The sequence below is a fragment of the Eurypyga helias genome, unplaced genomic scaffold, assembly GCF_000690775.1.
Source record: "Eurypyga helias isolate BGI_N326 unplaced genomic scaffold, ASM69077v1 scaffold27253, whole genome shotgun sequence".
Lineage (NCBI taxonomy): Eukaryota > Metazoa > Chordata > Aves > Eurypygiformes > Eurypygidae > Eurypyga > Eurypyga helias.
The window spans coordinates 1-11,098 of record NW_010242296.1 but is presented as its reverse complement, the minus strand read 5'-3'; the positions used below and the strand labels follow the sequence as shown (position 1 = coordinate 11,098).

General features: G+C 56.4%; 1 protein-coding gene across 1 annotated transcript in view; it reads right to left on the bottom strand.

The window, feature by feature from the left end:
* HELZ2 (helicase with zinc finger 2, transcriptional coactivator) overlaps positions 1–11,036 on the bottom strand; it is a 13,537-nt gene extending 2,501 nt beyond the window's left edge. Inside the window, exons 1-8 of the mRNA XM_010149045.1 lie at positions 10,897–11,036; positions 10,610–10,793; positions 10,140–10,247; positions 8,854–9,377; positions 7,397–8,029; positions 5,564–6,347; positions 5,100–5,175; positions 226–3,733 (exon numbers count right to left, since the gene is read on the bottom strand). Coding sequence (XP_010147347.1) covers positions 226–3,733; positions 5,100–5,175; positions 5,564–6,347; positions 7,397–8,029; positions 8,854–9,377; positions 10,140–10,247; positions 10,610–10,793; positions 10,897–10,976 — 5,897 coding nt within the window. The 5' untranslated portion in view covers positions 10,977–11,036. The remainder of the gene's footprint in view (positions 1–225; positions 3,734–5,099; positions 5,176–5,563; positions 6,348–7,396; positions 8,030–8,853; positions 9,378–10,139; positions 10,248–10,609; positions 10,794–10,896) is intronic.
* Between the last annotated feature and the right edge of the window lie 62 nt (positions 11,037–11,098).

Sequence of the window (11,098 nt, the reverse complement as noted above, 5' to 3'; positions counted from 1 at the left end):
ACATCAGGAAGGAATCCTTTCTGGAGAGGGTGGGGAGGCACTGGGACAGGTTGCCCAGAGAAGCTGTGGATGCCCCATCCCTGGGAGTGTCCAAGGCCAGGCTGGATGAGGCTTGGAGCAACCTGGGCTAGTGGACGGTGTCCCATGGCAGGGGGTGGGACTGGAGGGGCTTTGAGGTCCTTCCCAACCCAAACCTTCCTGGGATTCTGTGTAAAACACACTTACACATCTGGCAGCATCTTCGGTATGAGCTCCACCGTGAACCTGGTAGAGGCCTGCGAGAGTTCCACCGGGATGTTCTCCATGGACATATAGTGGATATAAAAGTTCATAGTGTGCTGACTCGCCCTGTCAGGCTTGTCATTGTCACTGAACTCTTCAGTGACGCCGTGAGCCACCCAGGTGTAGGTATCTGGGTCAACCACAGGTTTGCTTTCTGAGCGGCCCTTGTTAAGAGTCAGATTCTGGAGGCCGTGGCTAAGGCATTCCTCATCGCTTTGAAGGCTCCCAAGCTTCAGCCCACCTAAGCGGATGCACAAGTAACAGTGGCTGAAGTCCAAGTCAATGGAGCACTCCTCCAAAAATTGTTTGGTTAGGACAAAGCTCCCCTGCAGTTGTCCTTTGCTCGTCCTTTGCTTGGCCCAGATTATTCTGACATCATGAAGGACAATGGAGTCGTTTTCAGCCACCGCACACAAAGCGGACTCCATGGCGCTCATCGGCATCCATATCCTGTTGTACTCCGCTGCGTGCTTGTACCTGTCTTTGGAGGGCTGGGTGGCGTAGGCAGAGAAGCAATCGATCGGCTTTTCCGTGTGCTGCAGGCAGATGTCGAATCCCGGCGTCACGCACCACAGCTGCACGAAGGGCACCAGGAAACCCCGGCAGACGTCCGTGGTGAGCTGGAACTGCAGCACGTCGCCGGCACTCAGCTCCAAGGAGAGCTGCATATAGTGCGAGCACTGGCTCTTCCGTACCCAGCCCATGTGCCGATGGTACAGGTCCTTGCTGCTCTGAAGGAGGGAGGCGGCGGTCTCAAACTTCTCATTCCTGATGGCTGCGAGCACGTCCTGCCAAGTCTGGGTGCCAACGAAGGTGACGCTGCGGTCTCGGAGAGGACCTTCCCGCAAGCTGTGCTCCTTCATCGTCTCCACAGAGTACACCCTCCTCTTCCACATCAGCCTCATGCTGTTCCGCTGCTGGAAGAACATGGGCTGCTCTATCAGCTGAAGAGACTTGTAGTTGATCACCTGGGGATCGGGAAGACTCTCTTTGTTCAGTGGAAACAGGGCTTTAAAATACTTGTTCATCCCTTCGATGTCCACCACGAAGGCGACCTTCTGCAGGACCTGGCACTTCAGCTGGGTGGCCATTTGCAGGGAGCGGGCTCTCTTCTCGTACGTCGTCGCCTGGGAATTCTTCCTGTTGAAGTCATTACAGAGAAACTCAATGTCGTCGGCAGAGTAGGCGATAGGCTTCTTGCGGAGTACGGAATGAAGTTGCCGCTGGACCACGACATCCACGTACCGGCGGATGGGAGAGGAAGCCCAGGTGTACGAGTCGACGTGCAGGGAGTAATGGCCCGCTTTTGACTGGATGGTGGAGTTGGAGCGGCTGAAATAGGAGCGGCTGAGCAGTCTCCTGAACTCCAGAGCCACGGGAGCCAGCTTGGGGTGGATGTCATCCGTAACAATAAGGTCTAGCATCTTGAGGAAGTCACGGACGTTAGCGGCTGCCTGCAGGTGCTCCCAGATGGGGGCCAGGAGGCTGAACTCCACGTTTGTAGAGGAGTCTTGGCCAGGAGACGCCTCTCCCAGGTGGTGCGAGAGATGGATGGACAAAGGAAGGATGTGGTTGTACTTATTTTTCATGAGGGATAACTGTTGAGGGCTTGGCTCGCACTGACACCGGAGAGGAGTGACGTTTCTGGTGTCGTCCTGGTTGGTGAGGAACTCGGCCATGCAACTGTTGAACATGATCATTAACTCCTCTATCATCTGGTGGGACCCCCTGTTACCTGGGGAGCTTTCCTCATCCAGCCGGTCGTAGAAACAGTCCTCCTGCAGCCGAAACTTCCGATGGACCCTGGAGAAGTGATAAGCCACAGCTATGCAGTTCTCCAGGGTATCGAAACGCAGGGCCCCTGCCGCTCCCTTGTAGTGGTCCTTAATGCAGAGCTCCGCCTCTTCGTAGGACAGCTGCCTGTCCGAGCGGATCACGGAGATGCTGAAAACTCCCTTTAATATCTCATCCGTCTCCTTTTCTATGGTGACAAACAAGGAGATCACCCGACGATCTTTCTGCGGCAGGAGGCTGCAGACATCCTGGCTAATGTGGGGTGGGAACATGCACAGAGGCTCCTGGTTGGGAGCGTAGTAGGTGACACCCCGCTTCTTTGCTTCCAGGTCCAAGGCACTGCCTTTGGGAATGATGCCAGCCACGTCTGCGATGTGGATCCCAATCTCATAGTGACGCCCGAGATCCCTAACGCTGACAGCATCGTCCAAATCCCTGGCGCCTTGCGGGTCGACGGTGAAGGTCAGGTAGCTCCGACAGTCCTTCAGATTTTCCTTGGTGAGGTTTAGCTTGCTGCTGGAAGTGTATTTGGCTGACTCCTTGGTGACAGTGGCTGGGTATTTCTTCTCCAAACCATATTCCAAGTCAAGGATCTTTAAGCCTTCTTCCAAAGTCAACGCCGCCTGCAGAATCTTTGTTATTATCCCCAGAGGGTAGTAAAACCCTTTCCGCCAGGAAATCACCTGGACGCAGAAGAACTGGCATCTCCTCGTCTCCAGGCTGATCTTCTCGCAGCTCACCACCCTGTACTTCCCATTGACAAGCCGACGGATGGGAATGACGTTGGGTTTCTCTTTCAGTCCCGGGACGAATATTTTGGTGACAGTGCGATCGATGGGTATCATCACCCGGGGATCAAACTCGTCCATCATGCAGATGAAGGTCCGTTCTCTCTCCGCGCGCTTCAAGATGCCCACCACCTTTCCCTGCGGGCGGTGGGTGCCGCTGTCAGCCCCGCTGCTGTGCAGGAGTTCCACGAGGACCTCGTCCCCGGTGAAGGCCGTCCCGCAGTGCACTCTGCCTTTGATCTGAATGCTCATCGCAGGGGAGTCGTTGAGGGTGAAGGCAGAAGCTCGGTCGAACCCTTCTTTGATCAGCTCGCACCGCTTATACATTTTGGGGTGCATGTGCAGGTACTCCTGCATCATCTGAGGAGAGAAGCTGAAGTATTCCTGCCTGTCTTCGCTCAGGTTTGAAGCCTCAGACTTCACGTTCAGCAGCCCTTCTTCAGACACCGTCACCAGCACGTTCTTGCTCTCATCTAAGAGCTCCTGAAGGATGGGATCATCGGGATTCACACTCTCAGCCTCAGAGCTCCAGGAATCTGTGTCACTGTCCTCCTCGTCCCGCTCCGGGCTCCTCCTGCTCCAGCTCTCCTTGTCGCACGCGGCCTGTTTGACCTGGGCCATCGTCAGGTTCTCCGGGAAGATGCTCCCCTTCTCCATGCACTGCTGGATGAAGCGCTTCCACACCTTGCTGCACTGGCCGTGGGAGCACAAGGCCACGGCATCTCCCACCGCAACGACCAGTGACTGAGCCCGCGTCATGATGGTGTTGAGCACCCTGGCTTCGTTGAAGAACTCGTGGTGGGCGGCCGAGATGCGCAGGCTCTCGCTGGTGTGGACCGTGCTGATGATGATGACCCGGAATTCCCGTCCTGCATCGGAGGGGACACGGGAGAAGTCACTCACAGGAACCCAACGGGGAGGACCCTGTCTGGCTGCCGCCCGGCGCTCTGCCCATCTACACTGCGTTGCGTGGCTGGGGGTTCACGTAACCTCGCTTGGCTGAGTCACGGGGGTCGCCTAAGGCAAAAAAAGCCACCCTCGGGAATCGAGAGGGCCTCCAAGCACGGAGAACCAGGATGAACACCACGAGGCCACCACCACCCAGGCACCGAAAGGGAAGGGCGGCGTGGAGATGAGAGAAAGGCAGGGCACTGGACCAGTGTGGCCACGAGTGCCCATGGTGCAGCCCCACGTGCTCAGTGTCACCAGCATGCCCCCAGCATGCCCCTGCCAGCCACTCCTCACAAACGTGGGTAGAGTTTTCCCGTGAATCCCAAATTCCTCGGGGAACCAGGGGTCTTGCAGGAAATCAGTGACCATTCACGAGTATCCCTCTCCCTGCAAGGACAGCTCTGCTGCTCACACAACAAATAAACACCCGGAGGCGCCCTGGTGATTTCAGAGCTGAGAAGAGACTGCAAGGAAAGGGTGTGGAGATCAGAAACACACCCCAGGGGTCAGTTATTCTCACCATAAGGAGTCCCAGCTGCACAATAGAAAAAAATAATAATAATAAACCCATGGATGAGTCATAAACTAAGTCCTTGAGGACAAAGCCAGCCCTATCTCGTCATCCTGAGCAGCAGACTCCTCCTTTAGTGAGCTGTTCTGCGATTTTTGCTGCCACTGGTACCCACAGGCCGTCCTGGTTTCGGTTCCCGCCCGTTGCTAGCCTCCCCCACTGGCACTTGGGGCTTTCACATGATTCACACATGCTCAAGTCCCTGGGATCGCACTCCCAGGGTTTTTCACCCTCCTACAAAGCAACGTCCCAGTATATTTGAAACGAGTTGACAGTTGGGTGCAGATTTAATTCAGTGTGAAATCTTATTCACTGAGGAAAGGACAAAAATCAAAGAATTACCAACCAGAAGGGGATGGAAATCAGCCAAAGGATTTCCAGGCGCTCTCTCCTAATCAGCACTACGTGGGCTGCGGCGGTGGCAGGGCCATGGGGAAGGGCTGGGGGGTTCTGCCTAACAGCATCGCACGCGCCCTCCCAGAGAGGTGTTTTGCCAGGAGATCAGCCCGTTATTTCACATTTTAGCAAGGAGGACAACGTTAAGATGCTGGAAACACCTCTGACCCAGTGTCTCTTCTCCCTGCCTGTTACACAGCAGCTGTAGCTGGGATAACCCCCTCTGCCCACCAACATGACCACAAAAAGTTCTCCCTAGCACTCAGACCACCTCAAAACGCAGCCGGCCACGACCAACTATTGCACAAGACACAAACCTGGCAAGTTTTCATAGTTTTCTACCACCACGTCTTGTAGCTGCTTCTTCCTCAGCTCTTGCCTTGTTGCAGAAACCTGGTAAGAAAGAAAGAGGCACAGCTGAAACAGCCCTCACCTAACACCAAGGTCCTCCCCCCTCCTCAGCCGCAGGTACCCCTTGACATCAGCCACACGCCCTGGGCCGACAGCCAGCGCTCCCAGTCTGGCCTTTAGGTCACCCGCCTGGAAGAAATCTTCAACCAGACCATCCCACCATGAGGCATCTCCACTCTGACCACCCACGACGAGGGAGAGCGCCTCGAAAAGCCACTGGTGGCACCCAAAGCTCCAGATTCCCTATTTTTGCTAGCACAGGGAGTGGGTTTATCACAAATAGAGGTCAGCATTAATTCGTGAGGGTCAAGAGAGTGGTCAGCAGCACATGCATGGCCCCTTCCGGTGGGGAATGTGTGGTTCTCCATACCTGCATCCCATGGGAGACCACACAGATTCTCTTCAGGTCTCGGTGACCCCACTCGTCCGGCCACCTCTGATAGATCTCCTTCACTTTCTCAATCACTTGTATTATCTCGGAGGTGTTGTGCCAAGAAATCATGGACATATCCCTTTCAGCCACACCGGACACGTGGCAGAACATGAGCGGGTAGATATCGGGATGAGGTGGGATGTTCCCACTGGCTTGGATAGCGTTGCATTTGCCAACGTAGAAGTGCTTGGAGACAAACTCAATTATGCCCGCAGTGGAACGATAATTCTCGTTGAAGATGATCCTGCTCTTCAAGGCCACTTCATGCCTCTCCTTCTGGTAGAACTGGAAGAGTCGGTTTAACAGGGTGTGATCAGCAGCTTGTCCATCCCCAACGCAGAACAACTTCGGGGTTATCTGCATGTGGTCCCCGGCAAGGACAATCCGGGTCTCAAACGTGGCGTAGGAGAGCGGAACCAACGCTTCGCACTCCAGCATCTGAGCAGCCTCGTCGATCATGATGTGGGTGAAGTAGCCCGGGGCAACCTTCAGGTTCTTGGATAACATAGAGGTGGTAATGATGATGTGGTGCCTGTCGATCTCCACTTGCGTGGGGTGCCGGAAAGAGCGCTGGTCTGGCGAGAGGCAGCAGTACATCTGAGTGATGGGGTCCGTCAGGTTGATGGGACGGTCAGCGGATATAATCCTCAAGGGAACAGCCCACGGGTGCCCGTTGATCACGTAGTGATGGAAATACTCCCGGATGTAGATGTCAGCAGCACTGCAGGGGAACAAAAGGGGAAATTACCGAGGAATTGTAAGTGCTGTTCCCAACCCTGTGACCATGATCCCAATGCGTCGCCTGATCGTCCACCAACACGCACCCAAAATCTCCCGCAGCTTTGGCTGACAACGCGCTCGTCACGGGAGATAGCCACGTACGTGCAAAGAGGCCGGCGCTTACGCAGCCACCGATGCCAAGCCCATTGTGAGAGTACGGTTTAGAACAGGAGCGGATACTCAAGCCCAGGGCATCTCTCGACGCTCACACAGAGAAACGCAACGTGCCCAACAAGACCTGCGGCCCTGCTTCTCTCTAAGGCCAAGCCATGAAGTCGTGACCCCGCGCACCTCTCCTCCGACAGTTAACCCCCCCAGCGCGGGCGGGTGACACGGGATCGGCAGAGGAAGCCTCAGGACAACCAGACAGCCTGGAACAGGCTAAGATTAGCCGTCACCCATCTATTATACATGGAAGACTAAGGCAGTGACAGCCTGCAGGGTCGGATGTGGACACTCTTTTCAGAGTAACCGCTCTAATTTTAACAATCTTGGCCTGGTTTCTCTGAAGGCAGACTCAACGGCAGTCAGACCAGATCTGCATTTCCTCTTTCCCAGACTCTCTCTGGAAAAGTAAAACAAATTGGCAGGTGCACAGAGCACAATAGTCTTCAAGGGCAAGTGTAGCACAATATTATCCCAGGAAGGCCAGGCAACAGCCTTCTACTTCTTCCAGCATACAGTACAGCCTGGAAAGCACTAGGGTCTCTCCAACCCCATCCCCATTTTATAACGAGGCAGGAATACACTGGCTCTTCCACAAAGACTTCCATCCATGCCAGGCTTCTTTTGAGCAGGAAAGAAGCAGTTTAAGACACACTAAATAAAATTGAACTTATCTAAACAAGCAATTGAAACGCGTACTAGGAAAAGGGCAGCTCAGCTCTGTCTCGTACACCCTGGCTCCTGCTCATCCCACCAGGTGAGCGATGGGCCAGTGCACGGACTCGGTCCACGACCCTGGTTGCTTCTTCCCTCCCCGCTGCTAACCTGTTCGTGTGAGTGCAGATCAGCACCCGCGCGTTAGGCTGCTTGAGGATCTCCAAGGTGGCCATGGCCAAGGTGAACGTCTTCCCTGTGCCGAAAGGCCCGTAGATGAGGAGAGGTGGGACCTGCCGGCTGCTGGTTGTCTGGCCCGTGATGAAGGAGATGGCGAGTTTCTGCTTGCTATTCCCTTTCTGTGGTGACCCGAGAGAGTAGGGGACAGAACAACTGGCAACATCTGGTAGGACCAGCTTCTCATCCAACAGGCGATCCACAGCCTGATGCCACTGCCGGAACAGCAGCTGGTCGATCTGGAACTGGATCTCCACTTTGTGGGAGGTGTTTGGCTGGAAGTTCAGTTCTGAGCAGCATCTCTTTGGTATCTGTAGCCAGATGGTCTTCTCCGTGGTGGCTTTGTGCTCCACACTAACCTCGTAAATCCGATTGTCTATAGGAGGGTCAAGCGCCAGGAAAGCAGTGGGCACAGACCTGCTGAGCAGATACCCCTCGTCTGTGTCCGGCGAGAGGTTATACGGGGTAGGCACTTCAGCAAACAGCTCACCAGAGAGGGCAAACTTCATCCCCACGGAGAGGCTTTGCAGCATGGGGGTCAGCGAGATGACGACTCGCAGGTTGAGTCTGAAAGGAGGAAACACCCGAATGAACAGCAGAGAACGGGACCATTGGTTCATCAGGAGCCCCCAACATAGGAAGGATATCGAGGGGTTGGAGTGAGTCCAGAGGAGGCCACAGACATGCTCCGAGGGCTGGAGCCCCTCTGCCCTGGGGACAGGCTGGGGGAGTTGGGGGGTTCAGCCTGGAGAAGGGAAGCTCCGGGGAGACCTTAGAGCCCCTTCCAGTGCCTGAGGGGGCTACAAGAAAGCTGGGGGGGCTTTTCCCAAGGGCAGGGAGTGACAGGACAAGGGGTAACAGGTTTAAACTGAAAGAGTTCAAATCTTCCAGTGAACCTCTCTCTTCCTGCAGAGGGTGGGGACCACTGGGACAGGTTCCCAGAGAAGCTGTGGATGCCCCATCCCTGGGAGTGTCCAAGGCCAGGCTGGATGAGGCTTGGAGCAACCTGGGCTATGGAAGGTGTCCCTGCCCATGGCAGGGGGTGGGACTTGGTGAGCTTTGAGGTCCCTTCCAACCCTAAACCATTCCATGATTCTATGATCAGCAACAGCCCTCCTACTGCAGAGCGGGGACTGCCTCCTACACCCAGAGAGGTACACACCAGCCCCCAGAGCACACAGAGCCAGAAGCCATGCTTCCAGCTAACCCTCGGCTGCAGGACAAGACCCAGTCCTTCCCCTCCTATATTTTTCTTGGAAAGGAGCCCCAGGACCCAACCCAGAAGAGACAGAGACTTCAATAGCAGCATGGCCCCCAGGGCAGGGTTAACAAGGGACCCACGGTCCACAGTGAGGAGGAACCCCCACCCCGGGTCCCCGCCTGGCACGTACTTGGCAATCAGAGCTTGTTCGGCTTCTTCCTCGCGGAAGAGGAAGCTGTGTATTCTCTCACGATAGTTGAGACGGGTGATGGGAACGGTCGCACCCCCCTCGCGCTGGTAGTCCAGCGTGAGCGCAGGAGGTTTGTACTTGGCCAGCAGATCCACATCTTCACTGGTCCTTGGCACGCTGGGAACGATGATCCGGTTACCCCTATCCCATCGCACAAAGTTGACCGGGCGGCTGGTCTCCCTGCTGCCGGGAATGTGCTGGGGGGTCTCCCGCCGGCCCACCTTCACCTTGATCTTCTGTATGAGGACGGGGCGTCTGCCGAAGTCGAACACCACCCACTGCTCGAAGACGCCCAGCGCGCAGCACTCCATGCACACCTCCACCAGCGCGGCGGGCGGGGAGGAGGGCAGGGTGGCCACGTGCTCCCCCCGAAGGTAGTGGAGGCCCCGGGAAAGCCCATTCCCTGAGAAGTAGAAGCTGACTCCAGGTTCCCGCTTCAGTAGTGCCACGTGCTGCAGAGGCATCTGCCAGGTGAGGAGAAGACAGGAACACGGTGAGGGCATCCCAATGGAAAAGCCCAGTGGGTGATGAAGGCCTCCCGGCAGCAGTTCCTACCATAAGCTGCTGTAGGAACCCAACACCACACCACACCTGTGACAAGGCCAGGCTGGATGAGGCTTGGAGCAACCTGGTCTAGTGGAAGGTGTCCCTGCCCATGGCAGGGGGGGGCATTGGGTGGGCTTTAAGGTCCTTTCCCAACCAAACCATTCCATGATTCCATCATTCTATGACACTCTCTAAATTCTCCTAAAAGGAGCTAATTCCTTGTGCAACCCCACAGCAATTAAGGTCTTAAAGAGCCTCAGGTTTCAGTTTCACAGCAATTGAGACAGTCTGCTGTAAACAGGAAATCTGCGTTGGAGAGGAGATTTAGACCCAGGCGCCCGCCCCCAACACCCAGAAAATCCTGGGCAGGAGAGTGGCAGGATCTTGTTTTTTGCGCCAACATGTGGGAGGTGCTGAGAGCAGCCACGTCCTCCCCAGCCGAGACGAGACAGGAGACACGGTGACTGCACCCTCCACGCATGGGCCTAGCCCAGGCACCGCCTGAGCTGCTTCCAAATACCCGTCCCATCCTCATTTGGACATCCCAAAATCCCTGTCCTTCTGCCCCTTGGAGAAATAATAACTACAAACCCAACAAGGCCCCCGAAGGACAAGGACTGTGCGCAGCAGCAGGCACTGCCAGCAGCTCGCTGGCTCCTACGGCGCAGAGCTGGGCTTACCTGGGAGTGGATCCTGAACTTCCACCGGTATTTCATCCTCCTGTCCTCCGACTGCACGTGCAGGGGCTGCTCACACACAACTCTGACACCCTCGACGTGCTCGGCCATCTGTGGGGGAGGCGCGAGAGGACGGGGGTGAGGGCAACAACTGCCACAGAGCCATCTCCATCCTTTGCCCTTACGCTACGTCCTCCCGAGAGGGAACGGTCAGTAAATCCTCACGCTCCGTCCTCACCCACCGCTGCTCAGAGTCCCAGCCTTGGGAAACGACCCACGGCAGAGCAGTGTGGTCAGGTACCCTGAGCAGGCTCTTGGCTTGCCAGCTCAGAAGGGAGGAGGGAACAGGGATGCCACAGCCCTTTCGGCATCCCTGAGGGGTGAGAGGTGTCTGTTCCCAAGCTCTTACACAAGTGGCTTTTCACGATGCACCAGCCCCCGGAGGACAAACGCTCCCAGCACCCTCCACTCACAATCAACACCTCGTTGGAACACGTCTGATACTCGGCGACGAGCTGGTCCTGGTAGGACAAGAGCCCTTCCTTCAGGGCTTGCTTCTTTTTCCTCACGGCAACCTTCACCCTCTGGATCCACTCCTGCAGCTCCTCGGCGGAATGAGCCTTGGTGCAGCTGGTCCCCATTTCGCACACCTCCGCTCTGTCGGGGAGAGGCATGCGAGGTAAGACGGGGGTCCCGCGGGGAGCCGGCAGCTGCCCGCTGCCCCTGCCCTCTTCCCCACTGCACCGGGCGGATGCCTTACCTGCTGCAGAGCGAGAATTTGGTCAGCCCGAGCGGCGGGGTGCGGTGGACCCAGTGGACGGAGGTGTCTGCCGAAAGCATCTGCACGTGCTCAACGGAGGAGCAGTGGCTCTCGAAGCTCTCCTGCGAGCTGAAGGTCACCAGGCAGATCCGGCAGTAGAAGTGCACCGGCGCGGGTGCCGCTGCCTTGCTGGCGGGGCCGC